The sequence below is a fragment of the Pecten maximus genome, chromosome 7 (assembly GCF_902652985.1).
Source record: "Pecten maximus chromosome 7, xPecMax1.1, whole genome shotgun sequence".
Lineage (NCBI taxonomy): Eukaryota > Metazoa > Mollusca > Bivalvia > Pectinida > Pectinidae > Pecten > Pecten maximus.
Genome location: NC_047021.1, coordinates 19733881 through 19757708, shown reverse-complemented (window position 1 = coordinate 19757708; position 23828 = coordinate 19733881). Strand labels below are relative to the sequence as shown.

Below are 23828 nucleotides of genomic sequence, written 5' to 3'. Positions count from 1 at the left end.
TATCACCTCATATTTCACTTTTTTTTAAATACTACTTATCACTCATGACAGGATACGAATGATTTTAAGAGACTTAGGTTTTCTTAAATTGGTCACTTTATCCACGAATACAGTTTTGAAGTCATTCCATAAAAATGAGAAAAAGGAAGGATACAATTTACCGAAAAGTAACCATGCTATTTAATCAAATTACCGGTTTCGGCAGATGAGAGTATATATACTTTTCTGAAAATAAAATTAAAAAATGATAAATATGAATATAAAGATAAGACATTTTATTGATTATTAAAACCATTCCCCAACAAAAGACAATATACTCGAATATTAAAAACAAGTTAGTAACAATATTTTTCTAGGTACATTGTATAGTATAATTTCGAACAGAAAGTACCTGTGGTCAGCGCTGTGAAACTGTTAAATCATTACAAGTCTGTATATATGCCAGAACATGGTCAATGATGTGTACATGGTAGATATTGTTCATTTCTATTACTACAGTATACCTGTTTCATCTTAAGCGTAAACAATAAACATGGACAAGTCGAGTTAAAAAGGGACCAATTTAATTTTTTTTTTAAAAATAGGAGCTTTTACTTGCGTGATAATCTATACACAACATCTTTGTAAGTTATCCATTGGTATTGTTTTCATGAATCTCTGGTTTAGTCCCTTCAAACGTACATATATTGCTAAACATTTGTGACAAAGCATTTGAATACGATATATGACGTAGAGCACTGTTATGATTGGCGAAGAACACTAATATCATTGACGTAGAACACTTATATCAATAACGTAGATGATCAGGCGCAGATGTATACATGCTAATGATTATATTTAGTAGCGTAGAAAGTTTTCAGTGTCTGCACCACATATAATCATGCTGTCTATATCAGTATCATATGGATTTTATATTGTCGAATAGATTGGAATGTTGTTGTCCTCCGAAGTGTGCTCGGTACTTATTTGTATCTCAGCGTTGTGCGAAAGAGTAGCTATCACCGGATGTGACGTCATGTTATTCTCTTGCAGACAGAACTGAAACAATAAAACATAGATACATAGATATATAAATGCAAATATCCAAGCAAACAATTCAAACAGAAGTCATGTCGTCTTAAAATTACTACCATTTACAGGGCTTGACAGTTCATCAAGCTTTGTAACCTGCAACATGTCGGACTACACTAAACATTTACTGTTTGGTTTAGAAAACATTGTCACTAAAGTAACGCAAGAAAAGGGGAGTATTAATATATTTATCATTGAACAGAACTAGTTTCATCCTCCAGATGTAACCAACAGGTAAGAACCAGTATTAACGCAGATTAGTTTTTCTAGCGGTGATTAAGTTCGGATTACCTACACTATGATGTCATGCTGGAAACCCTCCATGTCGGCAGGAGTCATCGGCGTAAATCCTTCCGGGACATTCTTCCTACTTTGCAGATAGCACACAACCTAAACACCCCATAATACACAGCCCGTGTCATGACCGTATATCATCGTAAACACCCATTGTAAATACAGAAGTTCTGTCAGAATATCATTCTCGTTTCTAACTCCATGCAGGGTGTACATTAAGTTGTAAACATTTTTTTTCTCGTCGGTGATTGAACGTTCGGAACATCTTCACTTTTTTTGCAGAGCCAATTCACCTTGAACCATCAACACCATCAACACCGTGAATTTGCCCCGAGGGTAAAATGTCCATCTATATTTCCGTCAACTTTTTGTGTCAGCTTCGGACATTGATCCATTTTAAAACACAATCCATGTTGCTGACCATTAGTCGTTGGAACACTTCTGGTGTCAAACTGTCAGAGTGACTTTACATTAAAGTCACGTGGTTTCAGTAGTGTGTCCGTTTCTGAGGTCCTAGTGACAGTGATAAATAATAAATAATGATACTAACTGGAGTCACTCTATGCAATAATAAATAACTTTGAAAGCCCGGTAGCATAAATCCATCACATTAAGGTCAAATTCTCCGTTCACTATAAAATATATGTTTTGACCTAATGATATTCCAACTAATCACAACACAGATTATCAGAGAAAGTGGGTACAATGTAGTCCGACTTCCGGCATTATACGGATCACTCTCGCGGATTGATATCACACGACGATTTGTGCCTTCCGGTGGAGTGAATGTAGTCTTCTGATACGTTTCCGAATAATCCTGTAAAATATAATTAAATATGTGAAGTTAGTAAAATCTCCACAATCATACATACTGTATAGTTTGATATTGTAAACGTCACATTGAAAACCTTCTGGTGTTGATAGTAAAATAGAAACATGTGATTTTTAAATATCACATATGGAGAAATAAAAATAAATCTAAATGTACAGACGAACAAGCTTGTGAAGCTCATTGAAAGGTCACCTTATTGACAACCAAAGCAAAATATTCAATAGTCAGTATATATCTGTATCGGACAGTCAGGCATACATTGTACTTAGTTTCAAAGGCAATTGTTTTAGAAAGCAAACATTGATAAACGACTTCCTTCAAATGAAACTCTCCATGTCCGATTTCTAATTGATGTACAGACTCGGCGCGCGCTCCAGTAATATCATGATGATTTTAAAATTAAATTTGACGGTTAATTTAAGAAGGGTGTGACGGAAGAAAAGAGATGTAAACAGTGCAGCCCTGATACAAACATCTCAGTCACGTGACTCGCCTTATGTGCCTGTGATAAAGCCTAATAGGGCCTACACGATCGTGGGCCCCACCAGGCCTGTTAATGACCTCTCCTATCAACACCAAATTGTCAGTAATCTTACGTAACCGTTTAGTTTCTTTCTTCTGCCCTCAACTTTTTTGTCCTGAAGGATTTCAATGATCGTCTGAATTACTTCGTTAAAATTCCATCGGTCTATCCCGCCAGTCCCGTGCAGCGCGAGAGCAGTCTGGGGACTACGGCTGATAATGGTAACACAGTCAGAGCGGGGTTATGTTACTACGAATACACAGCCACCCATGTATTATTAGTTTTAAAACAATTACAAATCGACATTCCACCCTACGATACGTTCGGAAAATTGGCATACACGGTAGGTGGTGAATTTATGTAGCACACCAGGCTTGGGTTATGCGCCATATGCTTTCTTCAGTGCAACTCGGCGTGATAATAAGTATACTGCTTGGAATCAGGTATCGCTTATTGTCCATTATACATGTAGACCGGTATAGACACTTCTTAATATCACGTCAGGCGTAATACAGATTTAGCAATCAATATTAACGACTCAATCACTTTAACACGATGGACAATCTAGCAACATAAGTACCTTCTGTTTTGTAAACTGTCCGCGTCGCTCCAACCTCCGTTATGATTTGAAAGACATAAACGTCGCTTCGAAAGGTGAATGAATGGTCCTGTATCAGATACCTTACAAAGTCCTTCCTATATGTACAATGACGATGAGTTAAATTTAAATAATACAAACTTTACTAGCCATGTCGACCGCATATATCCTATATGTGGAATCAAGCTTACACTATATACTCGCCGACCGCTTATCTTCGTATTGACTTACAACGTAACCAGCAGGATCAGTTTATAACCAAGCTGAATGATAAACGTGATGATTTCAATTTCCAAGTTATTAATTTACCATTACTAGATAGTAGCACTCCCTCTCTACGGTGTTTACATGTCCCAGTTGATTCGATATGCAAAGGCTTGTTCCCATCTTACCAGTTTCCTTGACAGATGTCGACGGGAGAGATGCAGGTTGATGGGGACTATGGACACGCTTTAAGGTCGGCATGGTGATATTGCTGCGGTTACTCCTTTTCCTTGTTTGACATGAAGTTAGAAGTCTTCCTGTTGATATGCCTTATGGTTCTGTTGGCACTACCTTAGGCCTTCTTTTTGTACTTTTCCAGAATTCTCTCCTTACATGATTTTTTTTTTTCATATATTACTGTTGTTTTACAGATTTTGAGATACAGTTACGGTTTCGATACCAAGTCCGTAATTTTTGCTGTGTTGGTTTGTTTAGTTTTTTTTGTTGTTTTTTTCTCGATACTGAACTCGTACGTTCTTACAAATCAGAACTGGTGTATATATCCATGACGTGTCTTAAATGTTTCCTCCGTCCATGTTGTACGTAACGCCAAAGATTGAGTGCTCTTGTGGCTTCATTTCTTGTATTCCTCGGACAAGTTCGAGTTTTAGGGTTTTTGGGTCAAGGTCAAGGTTACCGTTACCATTTTAGCAGGGTCCGGTAGGGGAATCATAACTGAAGTTAAGGCTATGCGGACGGCTTGTATAGCAAAATTGTATGTGCTGCTAGATTGTCCACCGTCTTTAAAGATGGTGACCACAAAAAATGGAGCTATTCGCAAGAAAGTATTTTCTAGGTCAAACTGGACACGTACTTAACTGTCCAATGAAGTCAATAAAAGAAGGAACGGACAACTGGATGCAAAATCAACGTATGTGTGAACTTTAAGACGTTCCTAATATTGTATTATGTGGGCGATGACCAACGTATGATTTAATTCAGAGGACAAAGAGTTTGATGGCAAAATTAAAGAGATCAGAACATCAATTTTAACACGAATAGTCTATCAGCTGATGGAGGAAAAACTAGAATATTTCTACTTTGACAAACTGAAACAATACACCGGTACCAGTAGTTAATGTTAACAAGTTACCAACAAGAATGCGGTATTCTCGGGAGCTATCTTTACTACAAGGGGAGCTGGGGTCCTATTTTTATAACAATATGACACTGTACCCCCCAGCATTGAGCTTCACTGTCAACATAATACAGCAATAGGCGACACCATGACGACGAAGATATCAGTTTACAATACATATTTCATCAGAATCACCATTGATTATTTGATCGACTCAGAGATATAATTTTTATCATATTTCATGAAGATGGCTTACATCTAAAAAGGTTTGCCTTTAGCAATGTGAATGAACACTTTCACAAATGTTTTAAGGCAACTTTAGATGTAGTTGCCATGGGTCGATTGATTGTTTTTAACATTAGCTGTACAAATCGTTGATGTTATTATCAAATTGGAAAGTAACACGAAACACGGTGATGTCAGATGACCAATGTATTTTGAGGGACATCTGTAGAGTATCTTTGGGCGGCAGCAAAACACTGTTCTTGAACTCGGGAGCAGTGTTCTTATGGCCTTTATATCGAGGAAAAGCTTAGTCATTGCTTGGCGTATACTTCCTTGTCTTTTGCTTAGCTAATATCAAAGAGGCCTTAACTGATCTGGGCGCATTGCCACTTTATATGACACTGGTTATTAAGAGGACGTTAAACGTCCTAAAAAACAACAAAGACAAAAAATGAACGTAAAGGTAGTGATTGATGTCGTATTGATCAGGATAAAATGAATTATCGATATTTCACTATTTTACACTGTCTTCCTGTGCGTTGTGGGCGCCATGTTCGCATTTATGTTTCTGACATGTTCCTGGTGATAGGGTGGAAATTTACAGGAACGTGTTCTTTTTCGTCCAAAGACGCCCATAGTGAATGTAGAAAACAGTGTACAGCGTAAAGAGCATGTTTGTTAAGGTGGCATGGTGTACAATGTATACCGCATCACACGTGACGGTTACACCATGACGACAAACAGCGACACCTAGTGACATCAATTACCTTCGCATTACAGATCAGGCAACCGCCACGTGACTTGGAGGAATCACGCAACGCCCATATCTCGTGGGAATCGAACTTAAACTGGTTCAGCATTATATGTTAATCACGTGATATCGAACTGGAAAGCTCAGTGGTGTTTATATATACAATGTCTGGATGAATACCAAGGGATTCGAACCCGTGACAAGATTCTACACTACTTGGTCGCCTAAATTCGAGCTTATATTACTAGAGCTGTTAGTTGAATCAACATTCAATGACTCCCAATAAACTTGTGAATGTAAACAACTTAATTCAGTTACTACAGTAACAACGAAGGTAGCAGACAGGAACGCGACAGCTTTATCCAAGGATGACAAGCGTCTGATGAACAGCGATGAAATAAGGCTACATTGATTTACAGCTTTTCAGTGGTTATTTGCTGTAAATTTGGAATAGAACACAAGAGAAGCGTCTGCGCGATAGTGACAATACAATCGACACAGTGACTTGTCACAACTACCAAACCCTCGATCCATACAATAGGCTGAGAAATTGTGTGAGGTCCCTGTGGGACGGTAATTTACACACGACCGAATAAACGCCTACCTACAGTGAAGTGATATTTTGGAATGTAACTAACATTGCACACGGCTTTTCGTTAAACATTCAAAATGTTATTCCTCTGATGTTTAGGGATGATTTGGTGAACTAAGCTGATATTCATGTCAAGACTCTTGTTAAAAGAAGTCTTGATAGCCAAGATCTAGGAATAATAACTATTATTTACATGAAACAATCTATTATATTTGCTATAAATGACTTTTACCTTTCTTGTGAGTTGGTGAATGACTTTTACCTTTGTTGTGTGTTAGAAAATGACTTTTACCTTTGTTGTGAGTTGGAAAATGACTTTTACCTTTGTTGTGAGTTGGTGAATGACTTTTACCTTTGTTGTGAATTGGTGAATGACTTTTACCTTTGTTGTGTATTGGAGAATGACTTTTACCTTTGTTGTGTGTTGGAGAATGACTTTTACCTTTGTTGTGAGTTGGTGAATGACTTTTACCTTTGTTGTGAGTTGGTGAATGACTTTTACCTTTGTTGTGAATTGGTGAATGACTTTTACCTTTGTTGTGTATTGGAGAATGACTTTTACCTTTGTTGTGTGTTGGAGAATGACTTTTACCTTTGTTGTGAGTTGGTGAATGACTTTTACCTTTGTTGTGAATTGGTGAATGACTTTTACCTTTGTTGTGTATTTGAGAATGACTTTTACCTTTGTTGTGTATTGAAGAATGACTTTTACCTTTGTTGTGTGTTGAAGAATGACTTTTACCTTTGTTGTGAGTTGGTGAATGACTTTTACCTTTGTTGTGAGTTGGTGAATGACTTTTACCTTTGTTGTGAATTGGTGAATGACTTTTACCTTTGTTGTGTATTGGAGAATGACTTTTACCTTTGTTGTGTGTTGGAGAATGACTTTTACCTTTGTTGAAAACACGTGTTTGTCGCACATCGTGCTACTCCGGACCATCGGTTTGGCCAGCACGTCCATCAGACTGGCCGCCTCTTGACCACAGCTCCGGCCAATGTTGCCCTTGATACACTGTAGCACATGACTCAGGTCCCTAGAATGTAAGACGGGATCATATCATCGTCACCTCAATTACATGTGTATGGAACAAAACTGAAAAAGCAATAATTCCAGACTTCTGATTCATCAATTCATCAACTACGTTTTCAAGTCTATGTAAAAATCTTACAAATATGCCACTTTTCAGAAACGGCAATATGTCATTTGAATATCTGCCCATGTATTATGTGCTTGAAAGTATACGGAATGGAAAACGATCCCTCCTAAAGATCTGAAATGACAGAGGATCGCCCTTGATATATACAACACGTGTTAAAGATACCGTTTAGAATATAAAATTCCTTGTGAAATACCACATGATTGTCTGGATATATTTGTATATATATGAATTAATGTTCTTAACAAACCTCGGTTAAGACCATTAAAATACTAGCATGAAGAAGCCAAAGTTTCGTATAAACACAGAAGCCAAAAGCTAAAAGTACACAACAATGAAAAATGCCAGCTTCCTGTCTAATCCAATATGGTGCCTCTTCTATAAAACGTTGCTGGCGTTTTGATGTAACGATCCAGCTTGATGTTTTTAGTCGTATAAACTTTGCAGCGATAAAACGACAGTAAATCCAGTTTTATTCAAGCATTGTCTTCAGGATGAACTGAAGCTACATCTGGAAGGGTTTTTTTTCCAGTCAAGGGCCGTATATCGTTGTCACCAGCCTAGGCTGATAAAACGCGAGTTTCAGCCGTTTATCTCCATTCGTCTACACGATATAACATCAAAGAAACTGATTTACTACCAACCACATTAAACAACTTTTCGTTATATGTTTAAAATCTGTAAATTGCAGTTTTATTCCGACACAGAGTAAGGCTGATTATACACTATTGTGCTATATAAAGGATTTATATAACACTGACATTTCTTAAAAGACACTTACGTCATAAAACAAACACTCGGACCATAAAACACAGAACCTACACAAAACCATTGGCTCTACCCAACAAATACTGACCCTACCACACAATACTGACCCTACCACACAATACTGACCCTACCACACAATACTGACGCTACCACATAATACTGACCCTACCACACAATACTGACTCTACCACATAATACTGACCCTACCACACAATACTGACTCTACCACATAATACTGACCCTACCACACAATACTGACCATACCACACAATACTGACCCTACCACACAATACTGACTCAACCACACAATACTGACCCTACCACACAATACTGACTCTACCACACAATATTGACTCTACCACACAATACTGACTCTACCACACAATACTGACTCTACCACACAATACTGACGCTACCACACAATACTGACTCTACCACACAATACTGACGCTACCACACAATACTGACCCTACCACACAATACTGACTCTACCACACAATACTGACTCTACCACACAATACTGACCCTACCACACAATACTGACTCTACCACATAATACTGACCCTACCACACAATACTGACTCTACCACATAATACTGACTCTACCACACAATACTGGCCATACCACACAATACTGACCCTACCACACAATACTGGCTCTACCCACACAATACTGACCCTACCACACAATACTGACCCTTCCTACAAAACACTGACCTTATCAACAACACCGACCCTTCATAACAGTGACGTCTTAAACAATGAATTCATCAACAAACCAATGATCATTATTACAAAACGTTGACCCAGTCGATTGAATTTATCGGTAAGATATTTCCCTGTGCTAATCACGAATAACTAGGGACCTCCCGTGTTACACGGATTACCCGCCATTCTAATCTTTGACCTTTCTAGTCTAGGTCGGATTCTTGGTGTTACTTCATGGCTACAATGTAAGTCAGGCTTCAGAGGAAAACAGTAAAATATATCCTACCAATGTAAAACCATCACCGTGGCAAATAAATTCTGTCCGCGTACAATCCTATATCAAGGCTGACAGCCATCCAAAATAACCGAAACTCGATAGGTAGGGCAACTGATCAAGGCATTCAACACAGCTCTCAGGATCTTTTTACCACGGATTAATAAAAACGCTCGCCTGTATTTCCGCGTGCTTCTGATGGGTGTTAGTGTATACTTTGAAGTTGTTGTCATGGAAATGAATGGAGAAATAATGATGATGCATTCTTGCTGGTAAACTTAATTTAAACAAAAATCCTTTTACGAAGGATGAGTTTAAAACTTTCAAAGCACTTGCCATCGGTTGGAATTTATTAAATTTCGTATTTTCTAACTTATTTAAAAGGTCAGCGTTTTCTTCCCTATTACGTAACAAAACTCTTCGCGGTCACTATCGATCAGCTGGGCGACAGACCGACAAGCCCTTACGCAGAAAACCTCTTCTGTAATACCACAGCACGCGCCGAAACATGCTTTACACGCACATGGGGATATTCCTGATTGACTTAAATTTCCTTAGACAACATTACAACGTGATCTCGCGAGATTACACGGCTGATACAGCAAGAGATTTCCGGTATCTGTATTTCAAACTAATAATTGCCCTCGATACGTTTACATCATTGGCCAAATTGGTGTTCTCCCTTGGCGTACGACAATAACTTGTTATCAGTTAACCAGCCTCCAGAGGGTTGATATTATACAAGGTTTCGTCTAGTGCTTGTGAGTTGATAAAGTGATTTCTATCAGAAAGTTTAGCAGCACCTTTGCTAACGCATTGCTTATACTGATGTTGCTGTCTCTAATAGTAGTCCAGCCTCCTGTACCTTTGATTACGGCCGACTAAGATGAGGTAATGTGTACCCAGGGAACTAAAGGTCACAAGTACTTCAATACGGTAGTCCAGATTTAATGTCTTCTGTTATCGCTTTCCCTATGGACGAGTAACGGAGAATTCCTGGTTCTACAGATGACACCCCTAAAGGTCGCCGGTGATAAATAATGTTTGACATCAAATAGTTAATGCCTTATCTGATTTTGGAATAATCAGTGATTTTTACGACATAGGCATGGCTAGTGCTATATGTGACGCCGGAAGTGTAGGTACTTATATGGTATGGACATGCCTAGTGCTATATGTGACGCCGGAAGTGTAGGTACTTATATGGCATGGACATGCCTAGTGCTAAATGTGACGCCGGAAGTGTAGGTACTTATATGACATGGACATGCCTAGTGCTATATGTGACGCCGGAAGTGTAGGTACTTATATGGCATGGACATGCCTAGTGCTATATGTGATGCCGGAAGTGTAGGTACTTATATGACATGGACATGCCTAGTGCTATATGTGACGCCGGAAGTGTAGGTACTTATATGGCATGGACATGCCTAGTGCTATATGTGACGCCGGAAGTGTAGGTACTTATATGACATGGACATGCCTAGTGCTATATGTGACGCCGGAAGTGTAGGTACTTATATGACATGGACATGCCTAGTGCTATATGTGACGCCGGAAGTGTAGGTACTTATATGGCATGGACATGCCTAGTGCTATATGTGACGCCGGAAGTGTAGGTACTTATAGCATAAGCATGGCTAGTGCTATATGTGACGCCGGAAGTGTAGGTACTTATATAGCATAAGCATGGCTAGTGCTATATGTGACGATTATATCAGAAGATTCGTGCCCTGCCTTTTACCAGATATTTGTGCCCTTCCCTATACCAGAAGATACTACCCTATCTTATACCAGAAAATCAATGCCCTATCGTATACCAGAAGATTCGTGCCCTACCTTATACAAGAAAACTCTTGTCCGACGTTATACAAGAATATTCGTGCCCTACCTTATACCAAATGGTTCGTGCCATTGAGCTTCCTTATACCAGAAGATTCATGCCCTTCCTTTTACCAGAAGATTCATATCCTTCCTTATACCAGAAGATCCATGCCCTACATTATACTAGAAGATGTATGGCCTACCTTTTACCAGAAGATTCGTGCCCTATCTTAAACTAGAAGATTCATGCCCCACCTTATACCAGAAGATTAATGCCCCACATTATACCAGAAGATTCATGCCCTTCCTTTTACCAGAAGATTCGTGTCCTTCCTTTTACCAGAAGATTCATGCCCTACCTTATACCTGAAGATTAATGCCCTACCTTATACCAGAAGATTCATGCCCTACCTTATACCAGAAGATTCATGTCCTTCCTTATACCAGAAGATTCGTGCCCTACATTATACCAGAAAACTCGTGCCCGACCTTATACCAGAATATTCGTGCCCTACCTTATAACAGAAGATTAATGCCCTACCTTATACCAGAGGATTCATGCCCTATCTTATACCAGAGGATCCATGCCCTTTCTTATACCAGAAGATTCGTGCCTTATCTTATACCAGAAGATAAATGCCCTATCTTATACCAGAAGATTCATGCCCCATCTTATACCAGAAGATTCGTGCCTTATCTTATACCAGAAGATTCGTGCCCTATCTTATACCAGAAGATTCATGCCCTTCCTTATACCAGAAGATTAATGCCCTATCTTATACCAGAAGATTCGTGTCTTATCTTATACCAGAAGATTAATGCCCTATCTTATACCAGAAGATTCGTGTCTTATCTTATACCAGAAGATTCATGCCCTACCTTATACTAGAAGATTCATGCCCTACTTTATACGAGAAGATTCGTGCCCTACCTGCATAAGTCATCCAAAGATTTCCAATTCACTCTCTTTAGAAAACGACTCGTAGTATTCATGACGTCATTAAAGCAACGCTCAGAATAACTTCCGTGTGACATATAGCAGCTCATATGGCGGGCGTACACTGCGAGTAAAAATACAAAGGTTATTTGAAAAGTATTGGAAATAATGTGACCTTTATAACTTATAAGAAAGTATAATTTATATACGAAACATGTTTTTGTAACACATCAACATTAGCATAATGTATAATTTGAATCGCATGATCATTTGCAATATACGTGAGTCAGTACAAAGTCATTTATATCTTTGCAACTCACTGAGGGCAAAGCCATCTACATGTGTGGAAGAAAGTAATTGATACTTAGAATTCGATGATGTATGAGAAATATCTACATACGTATCTAAAACTTAAAAAAGCTCGGGTAAATATATATAAATAAGTAATCGATGAGAAGAACTGTCGGTATTAAGGGTGTAATATCCTTTCACAAGGGCTAGTTTGTGTGTGTGACCTTATCTTAAAGACACATATATACAGATAGAAATCTGACATCCCCGTCACAGTTTGAGCAGAAGTGCATACCTCAGATTCTGATTCAATCCTACAGGTTTGTTTACGTATGCACTAGATAAATCGACGGCATTGCTCTGATATAGATGTAGTAATACGATGTATGAATGGAACCCATCACCCCCTTACCGCAGATAACATCTAACAACTGTTGGCTGGTTCCTTGGTTCCTTGCTTTCCATTCAGAGCGACCTCTCACTTACATCTTTACACTTTTCCTTTCAGAGCGCCTCCCCCTGATATCTTGTACACTTTTCCTGTCAGAGCGCCCTCTCAGTTATATCTTGTACACTTTTCCTGTCAGAGCGCCCTTTCACTTATATCTTGTACACTTTTCCTTTCAGAGCGCCTCCCCCTTATATCTTGTACACTTTTCCTTTCAGAGCGCCTCCCCCTTATATCTAGTACACTTTTCCTTTCAGAGCGCCCTCCCCCTTATATCTTGAACACTTTTCCTTTCAGAGCGCCTCCCCCTTATATCTTGTACATTTTTCCTTTCAGAGCGCCTCCCCCTTATATCTTGTACATTTTTCCTTTCAGAGCGCCCACTCCCTGATATCTTTACACTTTTCCTTTCAGAGCGCCTCCCCCTTATATCTTGTACACTTTTCCTGTCGGAGCGCCCTCTCAGTTATATCTTGTACACTTTTCCTGTCAGAGCGCCCTCTCACTTATATCTTGTACACTTTTCCTGTCAGAGCGACTTCTCCCTGATATCTTGTACACTTTTCCTGTCAGAGCGCCCTCTCAGTTATATCTTGTACACTTTTCCTTTCAGAGCGCCTCCCCCTTATATCTTGTACACTTTTCCTTTCAGAGCGCCTCCCCCTTATATCTAGTACACTTTTCCTGTCGGAGCGCCCTCTCAGTTATATCTTGTACACTTTTCCTGTCAGAGCGACTTCTCCCTGATATCTTGTACACTTTTCCTGTCAGAGCGCCTCCCCCTTATATCTTGTACATTTTTCCTTTCAGAGCGCCCTCTCCCTTATATCTTGTACACTTTTTCTTTCAAAGCGCCTCCCCCTTATATCTTGTACACTTTTCCTTTCAGAGCGCCTCCCCCTTATATCTAGTACACTTTTCCTTTCAGAGCGCCTCCCCCTCATATCTTGTACATTTTTCCTTTCAGAGCGCCTCCCCCCTTATATCTTGTACATTTTTCCTTTCAGAGCGCCCACTCCCTGATATCTTTACACTTTTCCTTTCAGAGCGCCTCCCCCTTATATCTTGTACACTTTTCCTGTCGGAGCGCCCTCTCAGTTATATCTTGTACACTTTTCCTGTCAGAGCGACCTCTCACTTATATCTTGTACACTTTTCCTGTCAGAGCGACCTCTCAGTTATATCTTGTACACTTTTCCTTTCAGAGCGCCTCCCCCTTATATCTAGTACACTTTTCCTTTCAGAGCGCCTCCCCCTCATATCTTGTACACTTTTCCTTTCAGAGCGCCCTCTCAGTTATATCTTGTACACTTTTCCTGTCAGAGCGCCCTCTCACTTATATCTTGTACACTTTTCCTTTCAGAGCGCCTCCCCCTTATATCTTGTACATTTTTCCTTTCAGAGCGCCCACTCCCTGATATCTTTACACTTTTCCTTTCAGAGCGCCTCCCCCTTATATCTTGTACACTTTTCCTGTCGGAGCGCCCTCTCAGTTATATCTTGTACACTTTTCCTGTCAGAGCGCCTCCCCCTTATATTTAGTACACTTTTCCTTTCAGAGCGCCTCCCCCTCATATCTTGTACACTTTTCCTTTCAGAGCGCCCTCTCAGTTATATCTTGTACACTTTTTCTGTCAGAGCGCCCTCTCACTTATATCTTGTACACTTTTCCTTTCAGAGCGCCCCCCCCCCCCCCCCTTATATCTTGTACATTTTTCCTTTCAGAGCGCCCTCTCCCTTATATCTTGTACACTGTTTCTTTAAGAGCGCCTCCCATTCATATCTTGTACACTTTTCCTTTCAGGGCGTCTCCTCCCTTATATCTTGTACACTTTTCCTTTCAGAGCGCCTCCCCCTTATACCTTGTAGACTTTTCCTTTCAGAGCGCCTCCCCTTATATCTTGTACATTTTTCCTTTCAGAGCGCCCTCTCCCTTATATCTTGTACACTTTTTCTTTAAGAGCGCCTCCCCCTTATATCTTATACATTTATTCTTTCAGAGCGACTTCTCCCGGATATCTTTACACTTTTCCTTTCAGAGCGCCTCCCCCTTATATCTTGTACACTTTTCCTTTCAGAGCGCCTCCCTCTTATATCTAGTACACTTTTCCTGTCGGAGCGCCCTCTCAGTTATATCTTGTACACTTTTCCTGTCGGAGCGCCCTCTCAGTTATATCTTGTACACTTTTCCTGTCAGAGCGACCTCTCACTTACATCTTGTACACTTTTCCTGTCAGAGCGACTTCTCCCTGATATCTTGTACACTTTTCCTGTCAGAGCGCCCTCTCAGTTATATCCTGTACACTTTTCCTTTCAGAGCGCCTCCCCTTATATCTTGTACACTTTTCCTTTCAGAGCGCCTCCCCCTTATATCTAGTACACTTTTCCTGTCGGAGCGCCCTCTCAGTTATATCTTGTACACTTTTCCTGTCAGAGCGACTTCTCCCTGATATCTTGTACACTTTTCCTGTCAGAGCGCCTCCCCCTTATATCTTGTACATTTTTCCTTTCAGAGCGCCCTCTCCCTTATATCTTGTACACTTTTTCTTTCAGAGCGCCTCCCCCTTATATCTTGTACACTTTTCCTTTAAGAGCGCCTCCCCCTTATATCTAGTACACTTTTCCTTTCAGAGCGCCTCCCCCTCATATCTTGTACACTTTTCCTTTCAGAGCGCCCTCTCAGTTATATCTTGTACACTTTTCCTGTCAGAGCGCCCTCTCACTTATATCTTGTACACTTTTCCTTTCAGAGCGCCTCCCCCTTATATCTTGTACATTTTTCCTTTCAGAGCGCCTCCCCCTTATATCTTGTACATTTTTCCTTTCAGAGCGCCCACTCCCTGATATCTTTACACTTTTCCTTTCAGAGCGCCTCCCCCTTATATTTTGTACACTTTTCCTGTCGGAGCGCCCTCTCAGTTATATCTTGTACACTTTTCCTGTCAGAGAGACCTCTCACTGATATCTTGTACACTTTTCCTGTCAGAGCGACTTCTCCCTGATATCTTGTACACTTTTCCTGTCAGAGCGCCCTCTCAGTTATATCTTGTACACTTTTCCTTTCAGAGCGCCTCCCCCTTATATCTTGTACACTTTTCCTTTCAGAGCGCCTCCCCCTTATATCTAGTACACTTTTCCTGTCGGAGCGCCCTCTCAGTTATATCTTGTACACTTTTCCTGTCAGAGCGACTTCTCCCTGATATCTTGTACACTTTTCCTGTCAGAGCGCCTCCCCCTTATATCTTGTACATTTTTCCTTTCAGAGCGCCCTCTCCCTTATATCTTGTACACTTTTTCTTTCAGAGCGCCTCCCCCTTATATCTTGTACATTTTTCCTTTCAGAGCGCCTCCCCCTTATATCTTGTACATTTTTCCTTTCAGAGCGCCCACTCCCTGATATCTTTACACTTTTCCTTTCAGAGCGCCTCCCCCTTATATTTTGTACACTTTTCCTGTCGGAGCGCCCTCTCAGTTATATCTTGTACACTTTTCCTGTCAGAGAGACCTCTCACTGATATCTTGTACACTTTTCCTGTCAGAGCGACTTCTCCCTGATATCTTGTACACTTTTCCTGTCAGAGCGCCCTCTCAGTTATATCTTGTACACTTTTCCTTTCAGAGCGCCTCCCCCTTATATCTTGTACACTTTTCCTTTCAGAGCGCCTCCCCCCTTATATCTAGTACACTTTTCCTGTCGGAGCGCCCTCTCAGTTATATCTTGTACACTTTTCCTGTCAGAGCGACTTCTCCCTGATATCTTGTACACTTTTCCTGTCAGAGCGCCTCCCCCTTATATCTTGTACATTTTTCCTTTCAGAGCGCCCTCTCCCTTATATCTTGTACACTTTTTCTTTCAGAGCGCCTCCCCCTTATATCTTGTACACTTTTCCTTTCAGAGCGCCTCCCCCTTATATCTAGTACACTTTTCCTTTCAAAGCGCCTCCCCCTCATATCTTGTACATTTTTCCTTTCAGAGCGCCTCCCCCTTATATCTTGTACATTTTTCCTTTCAGAGCGCCTCCCCCTTATATCTTGTACATTTTTCCTTTCAGAGCGCCCACTCCCTGATATCTTTACACTTTTCCTTTCAGAGCGCCTCCCCCTTATATCTTGTACACTTTTCCTGTCGGAGCGCCCTCTCAGTTATATCTTGTACACTTTTCCTGTCAGAGCGACCTCTCACTTATATCTTGTACACTTTTCCTGTCAGAGCGACCTCTCAGTTATATCTTGTACACTTTTCCTTTCAGAGCGCCTCCCCCTCATATCTTGTACACTTTTCCTTTCAGAGCGCCCTCTCAGTTATATCTTGTACACTTTTCCTGTCAGAGCGCCCTCTCCCTTATATCTTGTACACTGTTTCTTTAAGAGCGCCTCCCCCTCATATCTTGTACACTTTTCCTTTCAGGGCGTCTCCTCCCTTATATCTTGTACACTTTTCCTTTCAGAGCGCCTCCCCCTTATACCTTGTAGACTTTTCCTTTCAGAGCGCCTCCCCTTATATCTTGTACATTTTTCCTTTCAGAGCGCCCTCTCCCTTATATCTTGTACACTTTTTCTTTAAGAGCGCCTCCCCCTTATATCTTATACATTTATTCTTTCAGAGCGACTTCTCCCGGATATCTTTACACTTTTCCTTTCAGAGCGCCTCCCCCTTATATCTTGTACACTTTTCCTTTCAGAGCGCCTCCCCCTTATATCTAGTACACTTTTCCTGTCGGAGCGCCCTCTCAGTTATATCTTGTACACTTTTCCTGTCGGAGCGCCCTCTCAGTTATATCTTGTACACTTTTCCTGTCAGAGCGACCTCTCACTTACATCTTGTACACTTTTCCTGTCAGAGCGACTTCTCCCTGATATCTTGTACACTTTTCCTGTCAGAGCGCCCTCTCAGTTATATCCTGTACACTTTTCCTTTCAGAGCGCCTCCCCCTTATATCTTGTACACTTTTCCTTTCAGAGCGCCTTCCCCTTATATCTAGTACACTTTTCCTGTCGGAGCGCCCTCTCAGTTATATCTTGTACACTTTTCCTGTCAGAGCGACTTCTCCCTGATATCTTGTACACTTTTCCTGTCAGAGCGCCTCCCCCTTATATCTTGTACATTTTTCCTTTCAGAGCGCCCTCTCCCTTATATCTTGTACACTTTTTCTTTCAGAGCGCCTCCCCCTTATATCTTGTACACTTTTCCTTTAAGAGCGCCTCCCCCTTATATCTAGTACACTTTTCCTTTCAGAGCGCCTCCCCCTCATATCTTGTACACTTTTCCTGTCGGAGCGCCCTCTCAGTTATATCTTGTACACTTTTCCTGTCAGAGCGACCTCTCACTTATATCTTGTACACTTTTCCTGTCAGAGCGACTTCTCCCTGATATCTTGTACACTTTTCCTGTCAGAGCGCCCTCTCAGTTATATCTTGTACACTTTTCCTTTCAGAGCGCCTCCCCCTTATATCTTGTACACTTATCCTTTCAGAGCGCCTCCCCCTTATACCTAGTACACTTTTCCTGTCGGAGCGCCCTCTCAGTTATATCTTGTACACTTTTCCTGTCACAGCGACTTCTCCCTGATATCTTGTACACTTTTCCTGTCAGAGCGCCTCCCCCTTATATCTTGTACATTTTTCCTTTCAGAGCGCCTCCCCTTATATCTTGTACATTTTTCCTTTCAGAGCGCCCTCTCCCTTATATCTTGTACACTTTTTCTTTAAGAGCGCCTCCCCCTTATATCTTATACATTTATTCTTTCAGAGCGACTTCTCCCGGATATCTTTACACTTTTCCTTTCAGAGCGCCTCCCCCTTATATCTTGTACACTTTTCCTTTCAGAGCGCCTCCCCCTTATATCTCGTACATTTTTCCTTTCAGAGCGCCCTCTCCCTCATATCTTGTACACTTTTCCTGTCAGACCACCCTCTCAGTTATATCTTGTACACTTTTCCTTTCAGAGCGCCTCCCCCTTATATCTTGTACACTTTTCCTTTCAGAGCGCCCACTTCCTTATATCTTGTACACTTTTCCTTTCAGAGCGACTTCTCCCTGATATCTTTACACTTTTCCTTTCAGAGCGCCCTCTTCCTTATATCTTGTACACTTTTCCTTTCAGAGCGCCCCCCCCCCCCCCCTATATCTTGTACACTTTTCCTGTCAGAGCGCCTCCCCCTTATATCTTGTATATTTTTCCTTTCAGAGCGCCCTCTCCCTTATATCTTGTACACTTTTTCTTTCAGAGCGCCTTCCCCTTATATCTAGTACACTTTTCCTTTCAGAGCGCCTCCCCTCATATCTTGTACACTTTTCCTTTCAGAGCGCCCTCTCAGTTATATCTTGTACACTTTTCCTGTCAGAGCGCCCTCTCACTTATATCTTGTACACTTTTCCTTTCAGAGCGCCTCCCCCTTATATCTTGTACATTTTTCCTTTCAGAGCGCCTCCCCCTTATATCTTGTACATTTTTCCTTTCAGAGCGCCCTCTCACTTATATCTTTACACTTTTCCTTTCAGAGCGCCTCCCCCTTATATCTTGTACACTTTTCGTGTCGGAGCGCCCTCTCAGTTATATCTTGTACACTTTTCCTGTCAGAGCGACCTCTCACTTATATCTTGTACACTTTTCCTGTCAGAGCGACTTCTCCCTGATATCTTGTACACTTTTCCTGTCAGAGCGCCCTCTCAGTTATATCTTGTACACTTTTCCTTTCAGAGCGCCTATCCCTTATATCTTGTACACTTTTCCTTTCAGAGCGCCTCCCCTCATATCTTGTACACTTTTCCTTTCAGAGCGCCTCCCCCTTATATCTAGTACACTTTTCCTGTCGGAGCGCCCTCTCAGTTATATCTTGTACACTTTTCCTGTCAGAGCGACTTCTCCCTGATATCTTGTACACTTTTCCTGTCAGAGCGCCTCCCCCTTATATCTTGTACATTTTTCCTTTCAGAGCGCCCTCTCCCTTATATCTTGTACACTTTTTCTTTCAGAGCGCCTCCCCCTTATATCTTGTACACTTTTCCTTTCAGAGCGCCTCCCCCTGATATCTAGTACACTTTTCCTTTCAGAGCGCCTCCCCTCATATCTTGTACACTTTTCCTTTCAGAGCGCCCTCTCAGTTATATCTTGTACACTTTTCCTGTCAGAGCGCCCTCTCACTTATATCTTGTACACTTTTCCTTTCAGAGCGCCTCCCCCTTATATCTTGTACATTTTTCCTTTCAGAGCGCCCTCTCACTTATATCTTTACACTTTTCCTTTCAGAGCGCCTCCCCCTTATATCTTGTACACTTTTCGTGTCGGAGCGCCCTCTCAGTTATATCTTGTACACTTTTCCTGTCAGAGCGACCTCTCACTTATATCTTGTACACTTTTCCTGTCAGAGCGACTTCTCCCTGATATCTTGTACACTTTTCCTGTCAGAGCGCCCTCTCAGTTATATCTTGTACACTTTTCCTTTCAGAGCGCCTCCCCCTTATATCTTGTACACTTTTCCTTTCAGAGCGCCTCCCCTCATATCTTGTACACTTTTCCTTTCAGAGCGCCCTCTCAGTTATATCTTGTACACTTTTCCTGTCAGAGCGCCCTCTCACTTATATCTAGTACACTTTTCCTTTCAGAGCGCCTCCCCCTTATATCTTGTACATTTTTCCTTTCAGAGCGCCTCCCCCTTATATCTTGTACATTTTTCCTTTCAGAGCGCCCTCTCACTTATATCTTTACACTTTTCCTTTCAGAGCGCCTCCCCCTTATATCTTGTACACTTTTCCTGTCGGAGCGCCCTCTCAGTTATATCTTGTACACTTTTCCTGTCAGAGCGACCTCTCACTTATATCTTGTACACTTTTCCTGTCAGAGCGACTTCTCCCTGATATCTTGTACACTTTTCCTGTCAGAGCGCCCTCTCAGTTATATCTTGTACACTTTTCTTTCAGAGCGCCTCCCCCTTATATCTTGTACACTTTTCCTTTCAGAGCGCCTCCCCCTTATATCTAGTACACTTTTCCTGTCGGAGCGCCCTCTCAGTTATATCTTGTACACTTTTCCTGTCAGAGCGACTTCTCCCTGATATCTTGTACACTTTTCCTGTCAGAGCGCCTCCCCCTTATATCTTGTACATTTTTCCTTTCAGAGCGCCCTCTCCCTTATATCTTGTACACTTTTTCTTTCAGAGCGCCTCCCCCTTATATCTTGTACACTTTTCCTTTCAGAGCGCCTCCCCCTGATATCTAGTACACTTTTCCTTTCAGAGCGCCTCCCCCTCATATCTTGTACATTTTTCCTTTCAGAGCGCCTCCCCCTTATATCTTGTACATTTTTCCTTTCAGAGCGCCCACTCCCTGATATCTTTACACTTTTCCTTTCAGAGCGCCTCCCCCTTATATCTTGTACACTTTTCCTGTCGGAGCGCCCTCTCCGTTATATCTTGTACACTTTTCTTGTCAGAGCGACCTCTCACTTATATCTTGTACACTTTTCCTGTCAGAGCGACCTCTCAGTTATATCTTGTACACTTTTCCTTTCAGAGCGCCTCCCCCTTATATCTAGTACACTTTTCCTTTCAGAGCGCCTCCCCCTCATATCTTGTACACTTTTCCTTTCAGAGCGCCCTCTCAGTTATATCTTGTACACTTTTTCTGTCAGAGCGCCCTCTCACTTATATCTTGTACACTTTTCCTTTCAGAGCGCCTTCCCCTTATATCTTGTACATTTTTCCTTTCAGAGCGCCCTCTCCCTTATATCTTGTACACTTTTTCTTTAAGAGCGCCTCCCCCTCATATCTTGTACACTTTTCCTTTCAGGGCGTCTCCTCCCTTATATCTTGTACACTTTTCCTTTCAGAGCGCCTCCCCCTTATACCTTGTAGACTTTTCCTTTCAGAGCGCCTCCCCTTATATCTTGTACATTTTTCCTTTCAGAGCGCCCTCTCCCTTATATCTTGTACACTTTTTCTTTAAGAGCGCCTCCCCCTTATATCTTGTACATTTATTCTTTCAGAGCGACTTCTCCCGGATATCTTTACACTTTTCCTTTCAGAGCGCCCTCTTCCTTATATCTTGTACACTTTTCCTTTCAGAGCGCCTCCCCCTTATATCTTGTACACTTTTCCTTTCAGAGCGCCTCCCCCTTATATCTTGTACATTTTTCCTTTCAGAGCGCCCTCTCCCTCATTTCTTGTACACTTTTCCTGTCAGAGCACCCTCTCAGTTATATCTTGTACACTTTTCCTTTCAGAGCGCCTCCCCCTTATATCTTGTACACTTTTCCTTTCAGAGCGCCCACTCCCTTATATCTTGTACATTTTTCCTTTCAGAGCGCCCTCTCCCTCATTTCTTGTACACTTTTCCTGTCAGAGCACCCTCTCAGTTATATCTTGTACACTTTTCCTTTCAGAGCGCCCACTCCCTTATATCTTGTACACTTTTCCTTTCAGAGCGACTTCTCCCTGATATTTTTACACTTTTCCTTTCAGAGCGCCCTCTTCCTTATAACTTGTACACTTTTCCTTTCAGAGCGCCCCCCCCCCCCCCCCCCCCCCCCCCTATATCTTGTACACTTTTACTTTCAGAGCGCCTCCCCCTTATATCTTGTACATTTTTCCTTTCAGAGCGCCCTCTCCCTTATATCTTGTACACTTTTCATTTCAAAGCGACTTCTCCCTGATATCTTTACGCTTTTCCTTTCAGAGCGCCCCCCCCCCCCCCTTATATCTTGTACACTTTTCCTTTCAGAGCGCCCCCCCCCCCCCCCCCTTATATCTTGTACATTTTTCCTTTCAGAGCGCCCTCTCCTTTTATCTTGTACATTTATCCTTTCAGAGCGCCCTCTCAGTTATATCTTGTACACTTTTCCTGTCAGAGCACCCTCTCAGTTATATCTTGTACACTTTTCCTTTCAGAGCGCCTCCCCCTTATATCTTGTACATTTATCCTTTCAGAGCGCCTCCCCCTTATATCTCGTACACGTTTCCTTTCAGAGCGCCCTCTCAGTTATATCTTGTACACTTTTCCTTTCAGAGCGCCTCCTCCCTTATATCTTGTACACGTTTCCTTTCAGAGCGCCTCCCCAGTATATCTTGTACACTTTTCCTTTCAGAACGCCCTCTCAGTTATATCTTGTACACTTTTCCTTTCAGAGCGCCTCCTCCGTTATATCTTGTACACGTTTCCTTTCAGAGCGCCTCCCCCTTATATCTTGTACACTTTTCCTTTCAGAGCGCCTCCCCCTTATATCTTGTACACTTTTCCTTTCAGAGCGCCTCCCCCTTATATCTTGTACACTTTTCCTTTCAGAGCGCCTCCCCTTATATCTTGTACACTTTTCCTTTCAGAGCGCCTCCCCCTTATATCTAGTACACTTTTCCTATCAGAGCGCCTCCCCCTTATATCTTGTATACTTTTCCTTTCAGAGCGCCTCCCCTTATATCTTGTACACCTTTTCCTTTCAGAGCGCCAACTCCCTTATATCTTGTACACTTTTCCTTTCGGAGCGCCTCCCCCTTATATCTTGTACATTTTTCCTTTCAGAGCGCCCTCTCAGTTATATCTTGTACACTTTTCCTGTCAGAGCGCCCTCTCAGTTATATCTTTACACTTTTCCTGTCAGAGCGACCTCTCACTTATATCTTGTACACTTACAATTCTATAACAACATTTTCATGAAATTCACCAGTATATTCTACCGGAATTTATATGATTTACATTACATGTGAATATTATGTTCTAACAAAAAGTGCTTTACCTTCGTAGATGTCATCATTTTGGCACATGAAGGACAATTCTTCCGTGGCACCATTCAGGTTGATAAGGGGTCCGTCGATCACCTGATGGTGGTCCTTCCCGCATTCCATTCTCAGCTCATTGATACATGACATGGCGGACATATAAGCACTGAAACACGTATGGAAAAAATAAATCTGATAGGAACTTTGAAAGACGTGAATACATGTTTCAGAATAAGTTAAATGTGATATTTACTTGCAGGAATATACCTGTCAGCATTATAATCGTTATCAAATAGGTAATTTAGTCGCAATGTAATTGTATTTGTTTCCCAGTTTGATATTATATTATGTTTATTTGATATAATTGATATATTTAACACTGACAGAAAGCTGAAAGACAGCCATCCGATGTAAATATGTTGCATTTATTGACAGAATGCTTAAAGACGCCCATCCGATGTAAAGAGGTTACACTTATTGACA

The 23828-nt window shown here is 41.4% G+C and overlaps 1 protein-coding gene across 3 annotated transcripts in view; it reads right to left on the bottom strand.

Moving 5' to 3' along the window:
- Positions 1–260: 260 nt before the first annotated feature.
- The window catches only part of LOC117331829, a 63831-nt gene continuing 40263 nt past the window's right edge, over positions 261–23828 (bottom strand). For 2 of the 3 annotated variants that reach the window (XM_033890750.1, XM_033890752.1), the window contains exons 3-7: positions 23363–23511; positions 11891–12020; positions 7121–7262; positions 1367–2182; positions 261–1038 (exon numbers count right to left, since the gene is read on the bottom strand). In XM_033890750.1, coding sequence (XP_033746641.1) covers positions 1982–2182; positions 7121–7262; positions 11891–12020; positions 23363–23511 — 622 coding nt within the window. In that variant the 3' untranslated portion in view covers positions 261–1038; positions 1367–1981. Of the gene's footprint in view, positions 1039–1362; positions 2183–7120; positions 7263–11890; positions 12021–23362; positions 23512–23828 lie in introns of all 3 variants that reach the window. The other variant, XM_033890751.1, reaches the window with a different exon arrangement.